Below are 24,429 nucleotides of genomic sequence, written 5' to 3' on the forward strand. Positions count from 1 at the left end.
TTCTAAGCTCTAAGTAGAAACAGGAAGTCTCTTTTCCCTCCATGAGTCATCCCCCTCTTTAATTCATGACTCAGTTGCTCCTTTCCTCCCCACTGCCAGGAACTTTTACAGTGATGACTCATATAGGGAAAAGAGACTTCCTGTTTCTACATAGAGCTTAGAAGGATTCAGCTAGTCAGATTCTAATCACGTGATGTCATAGACCTAATGGAAAAGAGAAATAGCTGGGTAGAAAGGCAAAATGAGCAATTGCAAGTACACAGTGCCATATAATATGATGATTGCAATGTATTAAGGGGAGACAAATTTTGATGGGAGGAGTGCTTCTTTAACTGTCCGATCTTTTAATTCTTGGCAAGATAAGCCATTGACAGTAAAGTTTGGCAGAAACTTCCTCCCTTCTTTCTACTTGATACACATTCATCCTCGGCAGAGGTGAGCATGCATGTATATGTAGGGTTAGGACTGCTATCCTAGAGCTATATGTATAGCCAGCCTAAAACTTCATTGAAAAATAATCAGTAAAGAGTAATTTGACAATGTGGCAGAATTATTAATCAAGACGATTTTGTAAGTGAAGGATTTGTTTTTTTCACATATATTTCTATTTGAATATGTCATGGAAAGCCCCTTTAAATCAGTAACGGTTTTGAGCATTTAGAGTCAAGGAGTTTTCCAAAAACTCCAAGATTAACAGAGGAATCACATATTAAATTAAGTGTCTTTGTGACAAGGAGAGTGTTGCATCATCATAAATGTTTGAAGAGAGAGAATGGTGGAGGACAAGTAAAAAGTGATGACATACAAAAACATGTTTACTGGGTGACAGAGATATTAGCCCCATGGAAGCAAATATGGTTGACAGGAACATGGTTCTTCCTTTATCAGAAACTGAGGACAGCACGATGGCTCACTCGTTAGCACTTTTGTTTTGTAGCGCTGAGGTCTTGGGGTTCAAATCTCAAGGACAACATCTGCATGAATCGGTATCAATCTTCTCCCCATGTTTGCTTGGGTTTCCTCTGAGTATTCCAGTTTCCTTCCACAATCTAAAGACAGACTGAAAGGAAATTTAATATATAATCCCCATAGGGAACAACGCCAACGAGTAGTGACAACGCCTGGAAAGACCTGCGGAATATGTTAGCACAATATAAACAAGAATAAAAAAAAATTGTACTGCACATACAAGTTGCTACATGAGCTTAGATATTTTTTTTGGTGGGGGATGGGGACTGCAGGTATATTTTAACAAAAATGATTGATTCCAAAATCATGTGCACTAGTATATAAATGATTAAAAAATAAACAAAATGTAAACCAGAAAAACTGTTAACAGTGTTTGCCCCCTCTAGAATCTTCTGTGAACTATAAGTTCAATACTAATTATTTAAATAAAAAGTGTAGAGAAATATTCATGGCCGCTGAATTCAGATTGTTTCAGTTAAACTTGTTTTGACGTCGACCCGAGACCAACAACTTGATTTTGTTTACAATAAAAACCTTTTTATAGCAAGTTTCTTAATTGTTCTCAGAAATGATTACATCTGTCTTACCTTAGTTAACATAAACATCTCAAAATGTGACTGTGATTGTAGTCTTTGTTTTTATTTTCCTTTTCTACAGACAATTTATGGAATAAGTGGTGTTCTTCCTGTAATATACATTCAGGACAGAATGAATCTTACTTTTTAGGGTAGGGTCCCATAATGTGGCAACTCCATGTGTACGAAACCAACCACTACTTGGTATTCAATTCGCAAAACTATTACAACCCCCAAAAACTGCTAAAGAGAATGTATCATCGGAAAAATAACTTACTGTTTAAATTAGGGTTTTATGTAAAATATATATTTTAAACTTTTTTGTTAAAAAAACTATATCATTATAATTTTATTTATATAGCGCCAACATATTCCGCAGCACTTTACAATTAAGTAGGGACATATACAGACAATATAAACAATACAAGGTATCACATTTCAACAGTTACAGGAGTGAGGGCACTGCTCGCAAGCTTACAATCTATATGGAAAAGGGGGGAACACAATAGGCAGAACGTGGTCACCGGCCAGTATCTGTCTAAGAGCAGTTACCGTGTGCTATTGCATGCATGGAGGATGTGGAGACAGATGAATAGGCAGGAGCAGATTAAGATTAACATTTAGGAGGGGACAGGAGAGAGTTCGGTTGGTGAGTTGAGGTGATAGGCTTGTCTAAACAGATGTGTTTTTAAAGCACAGTTGAAGACATGTGGGCTAGATATCAGTCGGATAGTTTGGGGCAGTGCATTCCAGAAAACAGGCACAGCATGAGAGAAGTCTTGGAGACGGAGGTGTGAGATTCGGATTAAGGAGGATGTCAGCCTTAGATCAGTTGCAGAATGGAGGGTACGGGGGGGGTGATAGACAAAAATGAGGGATGAGATAACTGTGGAGAGCTTTGTGGGTGAGAGAGATGAGTTTGTATTGTATTCTGTGGTGAATGGGTAACCAGTGCAATTACTGGCACACACACACACATATATATATATATATATAAAATAAAGGGAACACTCAAATAACACATCCTAGATCTGAATGAATGAAATATTCTCATTGAATACTTTGTTCTGTACAAAGTTGAATGTGCTGACACAAAATCACATAAAAATCATCAATGGAAATCAAATTTATTAACCAATGGAGGCCTGGATTTGGAGTCACTCCCAAAATTAAAGAGGAAAAACACACTACAGGCTGATCCAACTTTGATGTAATGTCCTTAAAACAAGTCAAAATGAGGCTCAGTATTGTGTGTGGCCTCCACGTGCCTGCATGACCTCTCTACAATGCCTGGGCATGCTCCTGATGAAGTTGTGGATGGTCTCCTGTGGGATCTCCTCCCAGACCTGGACTAAAGCATTCACCAACTCCTGGACACTCTGTTGTGCAACGTGACGTTGGTGGATGGAGTGAGACATGATGTCCCAGATCTGCTCAATCGGATTCAGGTCTGGGGAACGGGCGGGCCAGTCCATAGCTTCAATGCCTTCATCTTGCAGGAACTGCTGACACACTCCAGCCACATGAGGTCTGGCATTGTCCTGCATTAGGAGGAACCCAGGGCCAACTGCACCAGCATATGGTCTCACAAGGGGTCTGAGGATTTCATCTCGGTACCTAATGGCAGTCAGGCTACCTCTGGCGAGCACATGGAGGGCTGTGCGGCCCTCCAAAGAAATGCCACCCCACACCATTACTGACCCACTGCCAAACCGGTCATGCTGAAGGATGTTGCAGGCAGCAGATCGCTCTCCACGGCGTCTCCAGACTCTGTCACGTCTGTCACATGTGCTCAGTGTGAACCTGCTTTCATCTGTGAAGAGCACAGGACGCCAGTGGCGACTTTGCCAATCCTGGTGTTCTGTGGCAAATGCAAAGCGTCCTGCACGGTGTTGGACTGTGAGCACAACCCCCATCTGTGGACGTCGGGCCCTCATACCACCCTCATGGAGTCGGTTTCTAACCGTTTATGCAACACATGCACATTTGTGGCCTGCTGGAGGTCATTTTGCAGGGCTCTGGCAGTGCTCCTCCTTTTCCTCCTTGCACAAAGGAGGAGGTAACGGTCCTACTGCTGGGTTATTGCCCTCCTATGGCTCACTTCACATCTCCTGGTATCTGCTCCATGCTCTGGACACTGTGCTGACAGACACAGCTACTCTTCTTTCCACAGCTCGCACTGATGTGCCATCCTGGATGAACTGCACTACCTGATCAACTTCTGTGGGTTGTACTGTAGACACCGCCTAATGCTACTGTACCTCTAGGGGTGAGAGCAAAGGCAAAATTAAAAAGTGACCAAAACAACAGCCAAAAAGGATGAGAACAGAGAAATGGTCTGTGGTAACCACCTGCAGAACCATTCCTTTATTGAGGGTGTCTTGATAATTGCCAATAATTTCCATCTATTGTCTATTCCATTTGCACAACAGCATGTGAAATTAATTGTCAAATCATTGTTGCTTCCTAAGTGGACAGTTTGATTTCACAGAAGTTTGATTTACTTGGAGTTACATTGTGTTGTTTAAGTGGTCCCTTTATTTTTTTGAGCAGTGTATATATATTATATTATTTATTTTATATTTTTATTTATTCATTTTTTTCTCTCAAATCATGATTTGTATTAAAATCAAAAAGTAGAAAAAATCTTGCAATTTTCACACTGGCCATTTATGTTACTTTAGATTCCTACTTCTTGTTCTTTCAGGCAATTCACATATACAGGAAGTTAGCAGCAATAGACTGACTCAGATCCTATCTTTTGTACTGAAACATCTAATGGCATGTACAAAAGTCACTGTGAAGGGAGGGGAGCAGGCGGAGCTGTGACATCACCTATTGTGATTTGTGGAACCTGTGTCATATCTGTCATTGTCACCCTTCCTGTAATCATAATGAGACTCCTGAAAAGTCTTCTGTAAAGAACATAAAGTATGAGTCAAAAAAGCCCCTTGTGGCCAATGTGAAAATTACAATATATATTTCTAATAAATTTTAATACAGATTGTAATTTGAAAGTAAAAATATTGCCAAAACATTTTTAAAAATACATTTAATACAAAAAAACTTTTTTTTAAACAATAGGTTATTTTCTGATGATATACAGTATAGTAAACAGTTTGGACAGACCTGTTCATGAAATGGCTTTTCTTCTTCTTTTGGAATGTGCACATTGTAGATTCTGACTGAAGGCAGCAAAAAATCTAAGAGGCACATATGGAAACAAAGGGTCAAGAAACACATATGAAACAAACCAGAATATGTGATAAACTTTAGATTCCTCAAAGTACTTTGCAATTTTTCTGATGATAGTTTTACACACCCTTGGTATTCTGTTTAGCTGCTACAACAGATAATCATCACTTGGAATGACTGTCGAACAGTCTTGAAGGATTCCCACAGGTGCTGCGCACTTGTTGGCTGCTTTGCCTTCATTCTGTGGTCAAACTCATCCCAAAACATCTCAACTGATTTGAGGTCAGAATATTGTGGAGGTCATGTTAGCTGACACAACACTCCATCTCCACATTTGGCTACAAACTCTACAATGGAATGTTATGGTCTCCATTAAAGGGAATCTGTCATGAGGATCATATCCATCTACTGTATATGGGCATGTAGGTCATAGAGAGTTTAATAAAATGATACCTTGATATCGATGATCCGATGTCTTATTCCAGAGAAATCCACATTTTTCTTATATGTAAATAGATACGTGTCCATTTTTGTATCCATCAAAAACTGGACCATTGTTCTTTGTGCCACCCTTCTTATCTCCTTTTTACATCCGTGTTGCATCCGTACTTGTTTCTTATCCTATTTTTTTTTTTAATGATGCCGGAAGGTAATAGGAAGTTTGTAGTACAGTTTGGTACAATTTTTGCATGTTATTAAACCCTTTATTACAATGATCATATCCTAATTAGTGATGAGCGAGTGTGTTTGGCACTGCTGAGTATAGCAAGGTGCTTGAGTCCCAGGAAGAAGCTCATTTTAATTATTGGAGCCACGCGCCGCGCTGAAGCCGGGTATTTCCCTGCTGGGAGCACAGAGATTCCTTTGTCAGCCAGACTCTGTGGAGAGATGGAGAGAGAGAGGAGATAGAGAGGAGAAAGGCGAGAGAGAAAAGAGAGAGAGGAGTGAGGAGAAAGAGAAGAGAGAGTGGAGAGAGAGAGTCCCCCAGAAAAATGCTCAAGTTTCCCATTCACTTCCATTATGCTCGTTACTCGAGTTAAACCCGTCCGAGTGTCCGACCGGCGCGATTCGAGTAATGAGCACGCCAGCATTTCGGTGCTCAATCATCACTTATCCCAATGTCTAATTTTGTGGTGTGTTTTTAAAAGGCAACAATTGCACAAAATGTATTTAATGTCCTAGAAAGAAGAAAACTCTGATGTATTTTTAATGGGCATGACACTCGATCTCACCGAGGCAATCGATTCTTCTGCAACCAAGCAAATTTTTGTAAAATTGTGCACATTTGGCGGAGTCATCATCTGAGGCTAAAGAAAAGCTGATATTATAGATGGCAAAAACTAGAGTAGTGGTGTTTGTTCATGAGTAGTGACTGCATAATGAGGTCTTGTGAAATGTTTTATCAAAAGGAATTTATCATCATCCTTTTCATTAACACGCATACGCAAACAGTTCAAAGTCTCCGTGATATAAAATAGGTGACTACAATACATAATTCAGGCAGGTATAGTGAGGAGAGAAGAGCAGAACTGCAGGCATAATACATTTTATATATCCACCTGGAAGTGCTCTTGTACTTTCACAGCTACAAAGCAATAACTTAAAGTATGTACAACTTAGCTTTTGACCTTTTGTTCTGAAACCTGTGGAAATAGTTATCAAGGAACATTCCTTTGTGAGTAATAATGCAACAGTCATATAACTTTAACAAAAATGCAAATGGGAATCCGGTACCTTAGTCCTGATATTTTATTCTTTGGATGAGACGTTTCTACTGAATGACCAACAAGAGACTATTTAAGAAATTCTCCTCTGAGATTTAATAACAACCTTCATACAATGAGCAGAATATACGCCATGACAGATGGTGGAACCATTGAGGTCACGATGCACCGAATGTAGAATAGATACAAGCGAGTTTAGAAAGACAAAATCATTTTACAGATATTAGAAGTAATGTTACTTAACAGGTAAAATACAATATAAGGAAAAACATAGGGCTAGATAAAAGATAGGGCTGATGTGAAGATTGCAGGTGTTATTTAAAAAAAAAAAAAAAAAACACAATAACATGCAAATCATACAATCACAGCATTTATTGATGGGGTTGTCCTTGAAGTTTGATGTTGATTTTTTTTAATAAATGGAAACTTTACTTTTAACAAACTTTGCAGAAATTAATAGAAAAGATAAGATATTATACAACTTTTCTTAAATTTATCAGAGAAATTTGCTCCTTTCTCCACCAGTAATTATGCACCTGTCCTGTGTATTACAAACTCCGCTTTCTTCCTCTGGGTTCACTGCTCTCTGTTGTGCTCCTTGTTGGGTTTTCAAAGTTGCCTGGAGTGGCTTGATGACATAATTTCCCTGTACTTATATAAGGCCCACTAAGACTAGTGTCTCCGCAAGAGAGATTGACATGCTGCAGTCTGTAAACACGCGCCGAATATCCGTATCCGCGGGTGATCCGCAGCAGCACGGAGACACATAGTGGGCATGGGATTTCTTCAAATCCCATCCACTATGCTGAAACATCTGGCCACTGTGCGCTGCGTCCAATCCGCAGCAATTACTGATCGTGTGCACGTACCCTAAGAGTCTTATGTTTGGTGTTCTCCACAATCTGTGCATATTGTGCTTCAATTTGCAACCCATCTGTGATCTTACATACCTTCAGTCCTGCCGGCTAACACTCACTTTACTCCAACTGATGAGTTGGTCCAAGAGAAGGTAAAGTCACAAACTATTACAGGACTCTGCTCCTATTGCATTTATCCCTTCTGGGTTCCACTTAATCTATCCTACTGCTCCTATGATTCATGATTTCCAAGTCCTCACGTGTCCTCTAGGACACTGCAACAATGCCTGGGGTCTGTGTGCTCACCCGGACCTAAGACTTTGTGGATCCCAATCAACAGATGATCCTAACACCAGAACATTGATGTATCAGCTAACACCCCCTCTTTTGCTCTTTGGAAAGAAAAGGAGGAATGAGGAGCAGAGTGAGAAAACAAGCAGAGACACAGGAAAATTATGCCATTTACCTGCATATTAACCCTACATCTACAGGTAAATAGCGTTTTTTGACACAATAGGTTCCTATTAAAGTAATTTTGCATTTTTTACAGTCTCAATGTGTTTTTTCTTGCTAGCTGGTCTAGTTATACAGCTCCCACTGACCACATGATGTATGTCCTTCTCACAATCATTATCCTCAGCGTGTCTACTTCTTAGCAGGAGAGGACAGGTAGGCCGAAACAGGAGCATCATTAAAACACTCACAGATTGCATATAAATTCTGAGGATAACTATGAACAATGCATTTCTGACTTTTCTCCTGAGATATGTTGTCCCAGACTATGTGAGTCAATCAACAAAATCATATAGATTTCCATAGTGGATGAAACTCCCTTAAATTAGGTCATTTTGCTACCCGCAGCCAGCACTGAAGGAAGCTCGGGAGCTTATTGCATACTGCTTTATTAACAAACCTCTTTGAACCAGTGAGTAAATGTGGAGGACTCAGAAGCTCATATTATATGACAAAGACCCCATTCATTTAACCTCTTAGATGCTGTAGTCAATAGCATCTAAGCAGTTAGAAAATTTGATGGATTGCCATGGCACCTTGGAGACTAATCAAGAACTCCAGGATGCCGTCTTAATACTCTTGGGTTATTTCTATTTTCTTAAATAGCTATCCAATGGATAGTCACTATTTTTTAGAAACTGAAATACACCTTTAATATAAAGAGGTAAATAGCAATCTCTAAGTCCACTCTAGTGGTGGCTACAGGTATCAGCCAGGTATTATTTATCTCTATGTACACAGGAGATTTTGCGCTGTGTATTAGAAAACTGATCTCCGACTGCTAGAAAGATATTTCAAGAAATATATCAGCACGCAATTTTAAAACCCACTGAACAAAAGAGTAAAGAAAATGGTGTTCAGCGATGGGCATTAATTTTAAGCTTATTGGTGGCATGGCACCTACTAGATTTCCTCTTGGCTTGACTATTATACATTAAAAGGAAGCATTTATTAAACATGCACTTTACAATGAAAGAAAAATAGTTTCGGAGCGGGTTGCTACTTTAAGTGATATTAATATGTTTCCCCTTGACTAATGAATAAATGGTTTTCAGTAGATGAACTCTATATTTTTTTCTTGTTCTATCTGGTAGGAAAAATGGATATCATATATCGCTTGGAAATGCTCAGTGCAGGTGGGAGAGCATAATTAAGTGTTATGAAATTTCAGTAGTGCAGCACATATTCCAGTAACCATTATACCAGATCTCACATTCCTTCACAAAACCCAAATGAACACAAAGAATACTATTTCTAACATTGTATTCGTGTTGTAAGTGGTTATTTGACAAACTTATGCTTCCTCATTAGAGCTATATCACCATGAAATGCAATAAATAATGTTTAGACAAAAAGTATAAGCAAAGGAAAAAAAAAAACCACGAAGATACAGTAAAACATAAATTTAATTAATTCATGATCAATATTTCAAGCTCTATTACAATACTGGGGTTGGTTTAAAATCAGGAAACGCATCTTAAATAGTTTTGTAGCTTTAAAGGGGTTGTCCGGTCCTGCAGTCACTCTGTGTGACTACAGACTTATGAATCCCCCCAGCGCAGGTACTGTGCACTGTGAGGATTCACCGGTTTCAGACCCGGGAATGGAGGGTATATGCGTTATACATACCCCAATACAAGTGTAACTCATACATATCCTCCGTTCTCAGGTCTGAAACCGGCGAATCCCCGTAGCGCACAGTGTGTGCGTTGGGGGGATTCATAAGTGTGCAGTCACACAGAGTGACTGCAGACTTATCGGTTTGGACCGGACAATCCCTTTCAGATTGAAAGAAGAGACCTGTCCATCAAGTCTAGGTAATAACCTAACAGGTTGTTCAGGCAGAAACCCGAGGAGGAAGATGCTAATTGCCCCATATTAGGAGAAGAATTCCTTCCCGACTCCACACACGGCAATCAGACTAGTTCCCTGGATCAATGCCCCATCACAAAATATAGTACCCATAACCTGCAATCTAATAATTTTTCAAGAAAGGCAGCAGGCCTCCTTGCACTTATTTGGTGAATTGGCCATTATATCATATGGCCTCCTTGCTCACATAGTAAAGCATTGTCATCTGTGATTATGAAACCTTCTTCCCTCTAGATGCCCCCTTGTCTTCATTGCAAGCCAAGGTGTAAAAAATCATTAGAAAGATCTCTGCACTGTCCATTCATATATTTGATCGTTTTGATTAGATCGCCCTTGAGCCTTTGTTTTTTAAAAGAGAATAACCCCAAGTTGGATAACCAGTCCTAGTAATACAGTCCACCCATTCCCTTAATAACCTTGGTCGCTCTTCTCTGCACCCGCTCAAGTTCAGCTGTATCCTTCTTATCCACCCGAAACCAAAATTATACACAGTATTCCAAGAATTGCCTCACTAGTGATTTGTAAAGAGACAATTCTATGTTCTCATGAGCATCTAAACCTTTTAATGCATTCCATTATTTTATTTGCCTTTGCAGCAGCTGCCTGACACTGGTCACAAGGCGAATCCCCTGCAGTCCCAGTATCCTGATAGACTTCTCAAACATCCTATTATGAGGCTGGGTCTTTCAAAATCTGGGTCAAAACAAGAATGGGATCCAAATAAGTATCTTTTTGGATAATTATACATAAACTCTGCCTGATTAACTACTCCTGATGAACCTTTTAAAAGGAGAAACGCATCAAGTTGTCATTTGGGTTGGTTAGGCCATATATTTATCTATGCTTGGAGTATGGTATTGTATATGAATATTATATGTGTAATCAGAAACTTAGAATCATGTTATAATTTGTGATTCTGAGTCGCTGGACTTTGATATTCTATATATAATAACTCTGAGTGGGATCAGAAAAATTTACATTCTAATATTGTATGCTATTGGGTTCTTGATATTCTATTATTTCTGATCCATAAACTTTTAATTATATTATGAATCTGATATTCCATGCTAATGGATTCTATTCTATACCATTGAAATATATATAAGATTAAACCTAGACCTCCAGGACATATTTCTTAGTTTTTCTTTTTTACTGATATGTCTGCAGCTAATTGCACTGATCAGGGCTGCAGATATAATAATTTTTCAACCGTTTGCTATCTGATAAAATAAAATAATACATCTCTACCTCAAATTTTTTTTGCCACTGTTTGCACTTTCGTAACTGTTTACTGTCACTATAGGGTGATATAGGGAGAGGAGGGTGAGTCGTTGAGGAGCGGGGGTGTCATTGTGCAGGATATTGGGCGCCAACCTCCGCTGCAAGGTAGGGCTAGGTAGTGCCAATACAGGGTTAGGCACATCCCCTTCGTTTCTGAACTGTGCAATGATAGTGTGGTTTATTGTTTTAACTAATGAGAACAGGATTTTAAGAGATATTTAATAAAAGTTGAATTTTAATTTATCTAATAAGGTGCAGTTTCTGTGAGCTGTTGTATTGACTAGCACTAATAGGATTTACCTCTTTGCTGTGATATATGGACCCTTATTCCAAGAGCTGTAACTTTTTTATTTTTCGGCCTATTTAGACGTGTGAGGGCTTGTTTTTTCCAGAACGAATTGTACTTTCAAATTACACCATTCAATGATGTACTGGAAAGCAGGAAAATAAAATTCAAAGTGTGGCGATATAGCATAAAAAGTGAAAATCTGCAATTGATTTTTTTCCTTTTTTTGCAGCGTTGATTGTATGGTAAAACTGACCCAGCAATATGGTTCTACAGGTCAGTACAATTGCACAGGTATCAAACATGCATAGTTTTTGTTTTATTTAAGTGGTGAAAAAAAGTCAGAAAATTGTAAAAAAAAAAAAAAATAAATAAATAAATAAAATTTGCATGTGTTGTCACTTTCCGAGAGCCGCAACGTTTTCAGTTTTTAGGATATGGGGCTGTGTGCAGGCTTGTTTTTTGCACCCCAAGCCAATGTTTTTATTGATTTAATTTTGGGGAAGATATGATGTTTTATTCACCAGTTATTACGTTTTTTTTCTGTTGTTGCAGCTGCTGAAAAACTGCAATTCTGGCATTTTGATTTTTTTTTCTCGTACCACAATTTACAGATTGAATTAATTTATTTTATATTTTGATAGATCTGATTTTTAAGAATACAGTAGCAATACCAATTATGTGTATTTTTTTATTTCTAAATTTTTAATGAGGGAAAGGGGGGGTTATTTGAACTTCCATATTTTTTTTATCATATTTCTTAAAACTTTTTTTCACAGTATTTGTTAGTTCCGTAAGGGAAGTTGAACTTGAGATTGTCTGCTCGCTTGTGCTATATATAGCAATGCTGCAGCATTGTTGTATACAGCAAAAATTAAGGTCTATGAACGCCAATCCCGGGTCGGTTTTCAGAGGAGTACCATGATGACAGAAACAGGAGTCTTCAGCAGACCCCTGGCTGTCATTGCAACACATCGGCTTCCCGCGATCACGTCGCTGGATCCTCGTTGACAGAAGGAAATGGCACACCACCCCTGCCAGTGCGCTGTTAATGCCGCTGTCACAGATTGACAGCAGCATTTAACAAAGTTAACAGGCGTGGATGGAGCTATGCTCTACCCACGCTATTAGGGACAGAAGATGGCTGAATACTCCAGCGATTACCTGCCGGAAAAGATGTGGGCTCGGCTTGCTAGCCTGCATCAAAGGAAGAGCGAAACGACTTATAGTACATCATAAGTCGTTGAGGGGTCAATTCCATGGTGCTGTACATGTGAGAAAGGTTTACATACATGCAACAGATATAACATATATAAAATAATGTAAGCAAACTTACAGACTGATAGAGAGGGGGAGAGAACCGATGCTCCGGTGGTAGTGAGGTGGCAGCAGGGTAATTGCAGACCTTTCTGAAGATATGAGTTTTCAGGTCACGTCTGAAGGTTCCACATGTAGGAGACAGATATGTTGAGGAATGCTTGGGAATCATCTTAAAGGCGATTGGGTGAGGAATGTACGAGAAGGGAGGAGAGGATGTCTTTTGATGATCAGAAAATACATGTGCAAGTATAGGGAGATTAGTTTGAAGATGAATGGAGGAAACATATTATTGACAGCCTTGTAAGTCATTGTTAGGAGTTTAAACTAGACTCGCTGGGGAATTGGAAGCCAGAGAAGGGATTGACAGAGGACAGAGGTGGAGAATTAGCAAGGGTGATGTGAATTGATTGGGCAGTAGAGCTAAATAAATATAGACTGGAGTGGTACTAGAGTGTTAGTTGGGAGGCCACAGAGGAGAATATTGCAGTAGTCAAGACAGAAGATGATGCACTAACATTTTAGAGGAAGATTCGGGGTTTAGGAAAAGACAAATTATGGAAATATCTTTGAGTTACAGGCAGCGAAAAGTGGTAAGGGCCTGGATGTGTAGTTGAAGGACAGGACAAGTCAAGAGTTACACCAAGGCTTTGGACTTGTGATATAGGACAATTTGTAATGTAATTTACTGAGATGGGTATATCGGTTACGGGGTTGAGGGAGATGGAGGAAAGATGATGAGTTTGGTTTGGTCCACATTAAATTTTAAAAAGCATGATGAGAAGAATGATGAAATGGCTGATAGATACCCTGTGATTCTGGACATTAGAGAGGTGACATCTGGGCCAGGGATGTAGATTTGAGTGTCATCAGCATATTGGAGGTACTGGAAGCCACAGGACTTTATTAACTTCCCCAGGCCAAAGGTATAGATGGAGAAGAGTAGGGGTCCTAGAATGGAGCCTTGACGGACAACAACAGAGAGGATGGGATGAGGAGGTAGTATGAGAATGGGGGGAAGCTAAATGTGCGGTTAATTAGGTATGAAGCGATCCAGGAGAGGGCACGGTTTTTGATGCCAAGGGAAGGGAAGAGAGGATCTATAGTAAAAGGGAGTGATCAACAATGTTGTATCCCTCTGTAGTATTAAATTATCCTCTTCGGTGTTGATTACCTTGCTGACCTTAGGATCATTAAAAATATTTAATTTGTACTCTGTATCTCCTTTACAAAGTCAATATTATATTAAAAAGAAAATAGCCCAATACTGATCCCTGTGGTACCTTGCTATTTTCTGTGTCCCACTCAATGTGTTTTCAATAAAATCAACTCTTTCACTGAGCCAGTTTGTAATCCAATAACATATTTTCCGCTAGTGCCATTGTTTGTATTTTCTGTACTAACCTTTTATGGCACCATATTGAATACTTTAAAATAATCCAGATAGAGGACATCCATGGCCTTACTCTGATTTGGTGTTGAACTTACCTGCTCATAGAAGCTTATCAGATTAGTTTGACAGGACAGATCGTTCATTAACCAATATTAATGCTAGATCATGAGGTTATTTTTATTGAGATACTCCAAGAAAGCATCTCTTAGAAAGCTCTCAAAGCTTTTGCCCAGTCGATTTTGAACTTAAGGTTGTATAGTTTCCAGTTTCCTTTTTAAATACTGGCACCATATTGGGTATGCAGCAGTCCTGTGGTATAGACCCTGTTATTATAGAATCATTAAGTAATAGAAATAATGATCTGTCTATCACAGTACTTAGTTCCTGCAGAACTTAAAGGTGTATGCCATTCGCATCTGGTGATTTGTCTATTTTAGTGTTTTTGAGGTAGTATTGCACTACTTGCTGGGTTAAGAAGGTGACCATTAATGTAAAATTTATGGTATCCCCAAACATGTCATTTATCATTGAATTTTTCTTTGTAAATACTGCAGTTTGTGTTATATTTGTGTTTATGTTCTGCATAAAATCCTAACCAATCACAAGAACGAGAGATCCAAAAGCTGGTGCAACTATGTGCAAAGTATTCTTCGCAGGATGCATGCTAGAATGAAGATGTTGGTGGAGAATGTAAGGTCTGCATTTTCTGTTGGGTATATGGTATAGGTGCAGCATCGGATTGGCCCAGCGGAGGATCCCAGACACCTGCACAAGGGCCATATTTGTGATACTAACCACTGCTAATAAAAATGACACCCGGGCTGTCTGGACTTGTACTTCTTGAGAAGGGGGTAGGAAGGACAAGGTTTAGAGGTGTAGTACCAAGAAGGGATAACATTACAAAGTGTGAACAGTTCTGATTGTAATAGTAAGAGTAAGCAGGGGCTGTTTCTCCAATTACTGATGTTGCTGTACCCTGTTATAGCGTTAGGGTACCGCTGAGACAGTAAGAAGAGCTCATGAAATAAGCCTATTAAAGCAAATCCCCAGAAGAGAAGATGAATATTTCAATTATAGTGTCTTACCTTACTGTACAGTGTTATGTAAGGTTTTGGGCATGAACAGGCTGAAATAGAGGAGATTCTTTGCTGGTGCATCATACCCCAATGGAGAAGCAATATAGAAGTATAGTCATAACTCCCCATCCCATACTCTTAGCAAACCCTCCCCTATATAAATTGATAGCCACATAGTCCACCTCTATACAGCAGGTGAAATAAGTATTGAACACTGTCATAGAGAAAAATTAAAATCCATAAGACATCTCCAGCGAAGGGACATATCACCCTCACATTGAACATATGGGATTAATTATAGCTGGGGAAGAGAGAAACTAATTATAACTTAAGGTGTAAGAGAGAGCTGACACGTCAACCTCAATTGAAGCAGGAGCCTCCTGCGGTGACCAAGTAATTGCAACAGGATATGTACTTGGGGAGCTATATATCACAAGGGGAATCGTTTATTCAGAGGTGGAGAAGTATAGGGGCTTCCTCTGCTCAATGGATTTTTCTGAGATGTTTTGGAGCCAGTGGTCAGTAATGAATATTTGGGTTTGCATCAATGTGATATTTATGTGAGATACATTTTTGGCATTGTAGTGAAGAGACGAACATAACGCGTTCACTCACAGCACCGTAAGGCCACATTCGCATGTTCAGTATTTGGTATTTTACATCAGTATTTGTAAGCCAAAACCATGAGAGGCACAATCAGAGAAAAAGTATAATAGAAACAAGTCAGCACTTCTGCATTTTTGTCCCACTCCTGGTTTTGGCTTACAAATACTCGGCTACATTCACACGTTCAGTATTTTCCAAAAGGCCAGCAGAACCCCTCCAACTTAATATTGGTCAGATGGATGGTGCTATCCAGGCCATGTTTCATCTCTATAGACAGGTAAAATTGCGATAAGAAACATGATGACATTATCTACTTCCTGGGACCTCCAGGGGCAAAGGTATCCTGTAAGTTGGGGATCTCATAAAATTAGTACATCCCACAACCAGCTCCCACTTGAGTTCTGCAAGGGGAGGTATGTGGTCATAACTTTGATCTAATAAAAATGAGAGTTTGGGTGTCTGTGTTTGCTCATTCTGGAAGACATACTTCGCTGTGAGAGTGGTCATTTTTCCCAATCGGAGTGCTTCCCTCCATAAAGATAAGAGACAATCCTGCACCATAAGTATTAGTATTTGTCTTTCGTTATTCCTTTTAATTGGATGTAATTGTAGGTACATATTGTTTTGTTCCCATTTTGTATAATCTTTGTATCAACACTGCTTACGTTTTTTAATTAAATATATAAAATTTGATACCTCTGTTCTTCTTGTTCTGTAAACAGCACCCCTCAAGTCATACGCTACTGTACCTACAGTGTGTGTCCAATTGGCCTGTATATATGATTGGCGGTGGCAGCTAGTGGTTTATTTCTGTCATTGTGAAGGGATGTTACCGGGTGTGCGTGCGTATGTCTATATATATATATATATTTTTTTTTTCATGTGTTGAAATTGGAGGTGTATATACCGTACGCCCACCGTGAGTTTCCCAATAACTGGTCTAAAAGTGGAAGCAGCCGCATCCATCACTCGTCAGTCATTTGCGTAACTTTCCTGACGATTGGAGGAAGTGGAGTTGCATCCCCTGACAAGCTGGTGGTAGCTGTTATCTTTGACAACTGGTTTCAGCGGTGGGATTTGTGTGATCTTGCTGGTGTCATCCTTGACAAAGACATCACCAATTTTCTAAGTTAATATATTTCTAAAAGTGCTATTGACAAGAAATTCTCACCAGATGTCTGTAACAATCCATCCAATCCACACAGGCAAACAAATAAAATCATAGATGTCCATGAATGAAGTTATGTGTAATAATGAGAAATGACACAGGGAAAAAGTATTGAACACGCTTACTAAAATGTGATACTTTGTACAAAAGTGTTTTTTTTTGTTTGTTTTTTTTAATGACAGCTTCAAGATGCCTCCTGTATGGAGAAACTAGTCGCATGCATTGCTCAGGTATGATTTTGGTCCATTTTTCCATACTAACATTCCTCAAATCCTGAAGGTCCCGTGGGCTGCTTCTATGAACCTTTGGTGCATTATGTTGTAGTCAAACATTTAAATGCACCTTCCCACCTGCTTGTTTTCCCCTCTTTTTTGATTGACAGCTCTGGTTTGGTTGGCACTAAATGGAAAACAAGCATTTGGGAAAGTGCACCTAATTCTTTGGCCAAGCCACAATGCATCGATCACCTGTACTTGTTTTGAACAGTCATTCTGTGCTGACAACGTCTGTTTAAAAACAAAAATGGAAACCTGACGGAGTTATTGTATGTTAGTATGTTCTGTCTGGATCTGTTCCAAATATCTGTCATGGCTACTGGAAAAAATAAAAAGTTTTGCAATTGGCAAATGTAAGATCTGTAGCCTGGGGATTCTGCTCCAGGTTTCTTAGGGCAGAATTGCTTTTTATCTTATATACAGACATGGTAGATTTAGAACAAATTTCTTAAAAATAACATCCAAATAGACAATATATCGTGCAATTCTGAATTCTGTTCTTGAAAGGGACTTTACAGTGATACTGCATGTTGATTCAACAATATAGTGTTAATATAAGCATCTGGGGTCTGATGTCGGCCAGTTAAAAGCATCATTGCAGGCAGAAAGCTGTAGCTCTCTGATATCTCAAAGGATGGCAAATGGTTTACGGATGACTGGATTTTGGGTTCATTTTGCAGATAAGAGATGTTAAGTCCTGTGACTGAGCTACAGACTTTAACCTCTATAATCCAGAAGAGATTTTCTTCAAAAGTATCCTATAGAGACTCCTTGCCCTGTAATGCGTGGCTAAATAAAATGATAATCATAAAGCAATGCGAATCATTCCCCAAGTAATAATACATTTAATTGTGTACGTCTGAAATGCGTCATTCACTTATTTCATATGCTTTATGCGGGAATTGATATCAGAGACAATTTCTAGCAGTGATCACTAATCAAAGGCTGATGGAAGTTTCAGTGTGCAAACTGAATAGGGCACAGTTCATATTGCTGTATACGTGATGCAGAAGTCTAATATAAGACAAAAGATAATCGTTTTAAGCACAGAGAATCTCATGTTAAAAGGGGTTATCCGGGACAAATTATTTTTTTTTACTATGGGCCAAAAAACTAACAGGCAGGTAGTTGCTAACTATGTTCCTGATCTGCCCGCCGCCAATCTCTGCCAGCTCAGAGTGGTCAGACCGCTCCTGCAGCTTCCGATGATGTCACGTCGACAGAGCAGCCACTTCCCTTCCCCTCTGCTCTGTTGATGGGGTGTGGCTGCTGATGTCGTTCTGATTAACAGCTGGTTCCCCACCGCCTAACTGTGGGGAGCCATCTCTCAATCAGCAAGATATTGGCAGTGCTGCACACTCGACAGAGCAGCCTGGAAGAACTGTATTGTTGTCATGAAGCAGCAGAATCTTCAGCAGTTGCAGAGCCCTTGCAATCAGCATGATATTCCCGATAGTATAGATAGAAGATAACTTGCTATTATGAGATAAATCCTTTTAATGGGTAAGAAAAAAAAAGAAAAATTCCATAATGTGAAAATTATTTTTCGCTAACTTCTTGCTGTATAGTCCTAATCTTAATATTACCTTCAGCTCTTCTGTATGGACCTCATGACAACTATTCCTGTCTTGTGGCAAGGTGGCTTATTCATGTGTTAGGGGCATGGTGAAGACCCAAATTACTATTCATGTCAATGTATCCACCTTAAAAACCCCAATTAAAGTTAACTAGTAGAGGAATCGCACTATCGGGAAGGTTTGGAACAGTGTTTCCCAAACCCCATCCTCACGGCCCCCCACAGGTCATGTTTTCAGGATCTCCTTAGTATTACACAGGTGATTGAAGTATCATCAAGGCATCAGGAATTCTCTCACCTGTGCAATACTAAGGAGATCCTGAAAACATGACCTGTGGGGGGCCGTGAGGATGGGGTTTGGGAAACACTGGTTTAGAATAAAAAAACAATAGCACAAACATATTTTATTGGTACATAGCAGAATTTTTTTTATATATTTGCTTGGAATGATTGCTGTAAATACAGCCAAGAAACCATTCAAGTATAACATTCTTACCCATTCTTCTTAATAGTTATAAATGTAAAACATACGTGCCAAAATAATGCTACGTCTGTATTCAAACACTCCATATAACATCCACTGAAGAAGAAAATAATAATTAGAAGAAAAAAAAAATTAAAGTAACCCAAAACCCTGGCACAGAAAAAGGTGAAGAGTCCAGTGGTAAATCAGAGTAATTTTATGTGCTTCTCCATTTACATTTAATTTTACAATTATTGGTCATTGTCGGAGAGATAAACAACCATGTTAAATAAAATGGTCAAATTTATAATGAAGCAAATCCAGCGGAAAAATAGGAAGAATCTTCTAGTGGGAGCTTCTACGGGAAGAAGTGCTGGAAGCAGACTTAGAGGTTTGCTCTGGTTTGTCTTGGCTCCACGCTCCTAACTACATCTCACATTGCTGATCTCGTACATTTATCCTTAAGTGTATCCATAATAAATTAGCGTAATTAGTATGATTACTGAAAGTAAGACACACAAATGTTCCACAGACGCAGACGGCTGGAGCCGTACAGAGCTTCAATGAATCTACAAACTCTGACAGCCGTACAGAAAACCTCCAGCGAAAGGAAATGAAGGACAAAGAAGGGTGATGGTTAGAATGACAGCAAAGAGTGGAGCATCGGTCTTAAAAATATTGGCCACAACTGGGTCTCACACTGGCTGTTCAGGGCAAATGGGGTTCATATAAATGGTTATACAGGATGGTTCACTCACTACTTTACCCGTAAAAATAGCTGAAAGAGACGATCTATCATATAGAAATCTGGACTGTATATACTTGGTTCATGAGAAAATGATGTTTTAAAGCAGGTGTTGAAAATGTCCACTGTTCGCATCGAAGAATGCACCGTTCAACATAGTTGAATGTATTCTGCAGGACGTCTGGGGTCATAGCCTGAGTTTCTCGCTCTATGTTCTCTCAGAGTGTCTGTAATGTTCGTGGCTTCTTTCTGTACTCCGACCTTTCAAATGGCCCCAAACAAAAAGATCTGGTGATGTTGGTGGCCACAGTTTCATGCCAAAATGGAGTTTCTAAAGAAGTTTGAAGGTCGAAATCCACCAACTAAACTGTATATTGAAGCCTTCTTTGATGACAGAGTCAAATCAAAGAAGGCTTCAATATACGGTTTGGTTAGTGGATTTTTTACCTTCAAACTTCTTAAGAAACTCACTTTGGCACCTCTTTAAGGACACAATTTTCCAATATGTTTTCACAATGAAAACCTGCTACTCCTAACTGTATCTGTACATTGTTAACAAATGAAGAAGGAATCTGGCAGGAGTGAAATGCAAACACCACACAAACTACCAACGCGCAGAAAGGTGTGCAGCAAGTTGTCTCGTTGTGGAGACAACCGGCGGGGTGACAAGTTGGCGAGATCACTCAGCGCATGGATGTTTCTTGTCACTTTTACTGAGGGTCACTGCACGCTCACTACTCATAAACCAAAGTATGTACAGTCCAAATTTCAGTATGGTCGAGCGTCTTTTAGACGTTGCAGCAATTTTTTAGGGTAAAGTAGTGAGTGAATCATCTTGTATAACCAATCCGTCTGGTACAGATCTGTAACGTGGCACCTAAGAATTCCATTGAGATTAAGAAAACGGTTGTACAAAAACTGCAATTTTTTGCACCTTTACACCAGCCCTAACACTTTATTTTTTTTATAAAGTAGGCAGGAATTAATTTAAGGGCGCAGTCAGTCACAAGCTTGAGAAATTCACTTTAAATGTATTAAAAAGTGGAAAAAAAATTTATATAAAATTACTCCAGCATATGATCACATTTTGGTGCACATTCATTATAGGGATTGTCTCAGCCACGTTCCTGGCTTCCGGCTTGCTTGAAGGGGTATAAGCGTGGGCTCCTGAATGATTGACAGTTCAGACGAGAGACATTGTTGTGCTGATAGCTCCAGCTATGCACTCTCCAATGCTGCTAAATAAGGTTGATTTGACTCGTAGCAAGCAGAAACACATGGACATGGAAGCGGTTAGGGGATCATTAGAAAATACTCTGTCCTTATTCTTATCCATCTTCAGTGCCACTGAAAAGAGCTTGTAAGGGCTGTGCTCCTCGCAGTGGTTTCCGGAAACCTAGGCCACAAGCAGTAAAAATTTAATTAAACATCCCATCATTCTTGAAAATGGTGAGGATATTTAATAAGACGCCTGTTTTTCATATACGCTTTCTGTCCATGTTTTTCTCAGATAGAACACATATCCCTTATAATGGATATGTTCACAAGGTGTTTTTTTTTTAAATACATCATGTGTCTGCAAAAAAATCATGGAGACAAGTCACGGCTCAAAATTACCCATAGAAATGTCTATGAGTCTGTGAAAATCAGGACAAGGTTGGCGTCCATGAGCAATTCATGATAAAGCAGGGACGTAGGTATGAGGCCTCAGGGTATATCCACACATGACTTTTCTGCTTTGGATTTTCTTCAGCAGCAACAAAATCCGTGGTAAATCGTGTAGATTTTTCTGTAGATTTTACTTTATGCATTGAAAAGGTGCAACCCAATTGGACAGGATGTTGAAATATCCGAAGTGCTGGTTAATTTACACTGAAGATTTTCTCTGCAGCACAGGAATTGAGATTTCGAAAAGTCGCATCCACTATGCAATGAGAGAAAAAACAAATGGCACAGAACTAGGACATAAAATAATTCCAGTCACATGAAAGAGCCCATAGGCAAAAGAAAAGGTGCTATGGAGACCCGGCCCACGGCTGCTGCAACCCTCTGGTCAAAACGGCCGGTGAGCGCGCAGCGCAGGGTGCTAGGCGTAAAAAGCTCATGACTTCCTGCGGCACTGCCGGTTAATTGACTTGCCTCCGTGACATCAAAATGCAGCAGAAATTGAAAAAGGCATCAGCTCTGCTGGAAACCATTGGAAGCTTTCTGCATTGCCCCCTCCCATGTTTTCTTAGTCTACTTTCATGGCATAGTGATGGTACTGCGCCATTCGGCAGGAGAGAGGACAGAATACAGGACCGATTGGAAGTGTCTGATGTGAGGCGACTGGGGTAATTTTGTTTTATTCTAGTGGGCAGAGAAGCTTAAAAGGGTTTTCCAATGAATAAAGTAAACTTTAAAATCAATAGATCTTGGAATAAAAATAAGATTCACAATTTGATGTGTTAAAAAAAAAAAGTGTTCCTGTGCTGAGATAATCTTATACATGTGCCCTTGCTGTGTGCTGTCTAATGGCTATGTCTGACCATACAGGAACATGGTCTGGTCATACCACATCTCCTGGGCAGGGGAGGAAGCAAAAGAGTATACAGACAGGGGAGGAAGCAAAAGAGTATACAGACAGGGCAGCAAAGAATCGCAGCTCCTGCTTTCTGTGAGGTAAAACATGTTTAAAAACAAGTAGCAAATGCCATTCCATGCTGCCCAGGAGCTGTGGTATGATCAGACCAGGTTCCTGCACGGTCAGACACAGCCATTACACCGTACACAGCAGGGGCACATTTATAAGATTATCCCAGCACAGGAATATTTTAAAAACATCCAAAGTGTTTTTTTTTCTTTTCTTTAATATTCAGGGGCCACATTGTATGTTTTTACTTTATTTTTAAGGAGCACGGTACATATTTTTGGGCTATTTGTAAAAATTAAAAAAAAAATAATAATAATTGGTAAGGGTGCCTGGAAGAAAATTTTTCACCAAAGGTTCTCCAAGACCAAAGAGGTTGTAAAAAATGCCCTATAGTCTTGGCATCTACAACTCTTTCTTGCAAACTGATAACGACATTACCTATGGCCAAGTCCCTTTTATTATGGTAGCTCTTATTATGTGGGAAGTACCACGTACCACTTGCCTCGTCAACAGATTAGATCTTAAAAAATTATGTAGATGCCATTATTGTGCGATTGGCAAGGCTCTGACTAATCGTCCAAAAAGTGCCAAAATGCCACATGCATTGTGAATGGAGGTATGTGAGCAAGGTGAGAATGTAGTCTAAACTGGAGGCGTAATATAACTTTATAATATACAATTGAAACACTATGAGTAATTAGGTTGTTGTTTGTACAATGAAGTACCCGTGCTTCTGACTGGCACTACCGCTGTGCTAATGCCAGGGTGAGGAGAGACCTGGGAGGCAGAGTGCCAGGGGAACAGAGCAGAAAATAGGATGACAAACTAAGTGCAGGAAAATGTAGGAAGAAAGAAATCAGAAATGAAAGAAGGAATTAATAGGCTTTTAACCTGTTTTATGGCAAATGTATATGTTGGTTCTGAAAATGCACATTTTCTTTAAGGTAACAATACCTTCTAAGCCGCGCGGGCCACCATTTTATGGGTAAAGCCACTAGTAAAGTAATGCTTCATATTAAAGGTTCTTTTGATAGAGAAAGACTTATGTGAAAGGTCTTCCCAATTCCACTTTTGTCCCCGCACATATATGCAAGAAAATCAGCCACATGGTTAAATTGATAGCCGGTACAGGGAAGAAAAGAAGGCAGTCTGATTACTTTACGGTTCTTTTGCAAAACTGATGAGACAGCAAATGCTATTCAATCCCATTAACAAGACTAAGCACGGCTTTTTTTTTTTCCTCACTCCTACTCCCTCACACACAAAAAAAAAAATCCTCACATTCCTCACATCAGGATGGTGTGATACGGTTCCACAATTCGGGGAGATTGGAAATTACAGGGCATCTGCAATGAAATTGGTTTTCTGTGGAAAACAGATGAATCACTTACTGCCAATGACTGGAAGGAAAAAGTACTTGTTTATGCCCTTCTGTAATGAATTTTTATGAGGTACAGTTTGCTGTTTATAGAAAAAAAAAAAAGAAAAAAAACTCACCGCACACTTAAGGCTTCGAAAAAATATAAGGTAATAGAATTGTGAATACTGTGCCGCAATTATTCGGGGAGGGAGCGAAGAATTCATGGTATAAAGCACCATACCAATCACATTATGTCGGCTGTAATGGCAAAATTAAAAATGCTCTACTATATGTAGACAAAATAAAGGATAAAATATTAGATTAAAATGCTGAAAGAAATGCTTAGATCAAATCTCAAGGACCAAGACAAATAAATCTTTATACTGGGAAGAACAAGAAAGGATCATCAGCAGGGACTCCTCAGTGGCTTCGATGGGGCTTACCAGCAAAGCTGAAGGAGTGACTTTGTGCTCTGCTGGACATCATTTTCATCAGAATCTGCCTACTTGAGGAAGCCAACCAAACGTGGTCAACTGCATTTTCAAG

General features: G+C 39.4%; 1 protein-coding gene across 3 annotated transcripts in view; it reads right to left on the reverse strand.

Annotated features, from left to right (window-relative positions):
* Positions 1-228: 228 nt before the first annotated feature.
* The window catches only part of PEX2 (peroxisomal biogenesis factor 2), a 56,855-nt gene continuing 32,654 nt past the window's right edge, over positions 229-24,429 (reverse strand). Inside the window, exons 1-3 of one of the 3 annotated variants that reach the window (XM_073679476.1) lie at positions 5,193-5,610; positions 4,674-4,747; positions 229-1,049 (exon numbers count right to left, since the gene is read on the reverse strand). In XM_073679476.1, coding sequence (XP_073535577.1) covers positions 962-1,049; positions 4,674-4,747; positions 5,193-5,342 — 312 coding nt within the window. In that variant the 5' untranslated portion in view covers positions 5,343-5,610 and the 3' untranslated portion in view covers positions 229-961. Of the gene's footprint in view, positions 1,061-4,673; positions 4,748-5,192; positions 5,611-24,429 lie in introns of those variants that run through there. The other 2 variants (XM_073679475.1, XR_012320165.1) reach the window with 2 other exon arrangements.

This window comes from Phyllobates terribilis, unplaced genomic scaffold, assembly GCF_046119375.1.
Source record: "Phyllobates terribilis strain yellow unplaced genomic scaffold, ASM4611937v1 Scaffold_4__5_contigs__length_816908805, whole genome shotgun sequence".
NCBI classification, from domain to species: Eukaryota; Metazoa; Chordata; class Amphibia; order Anura; family Dendrobatidae; genus Phyllobates; species Phyllobates terribilis.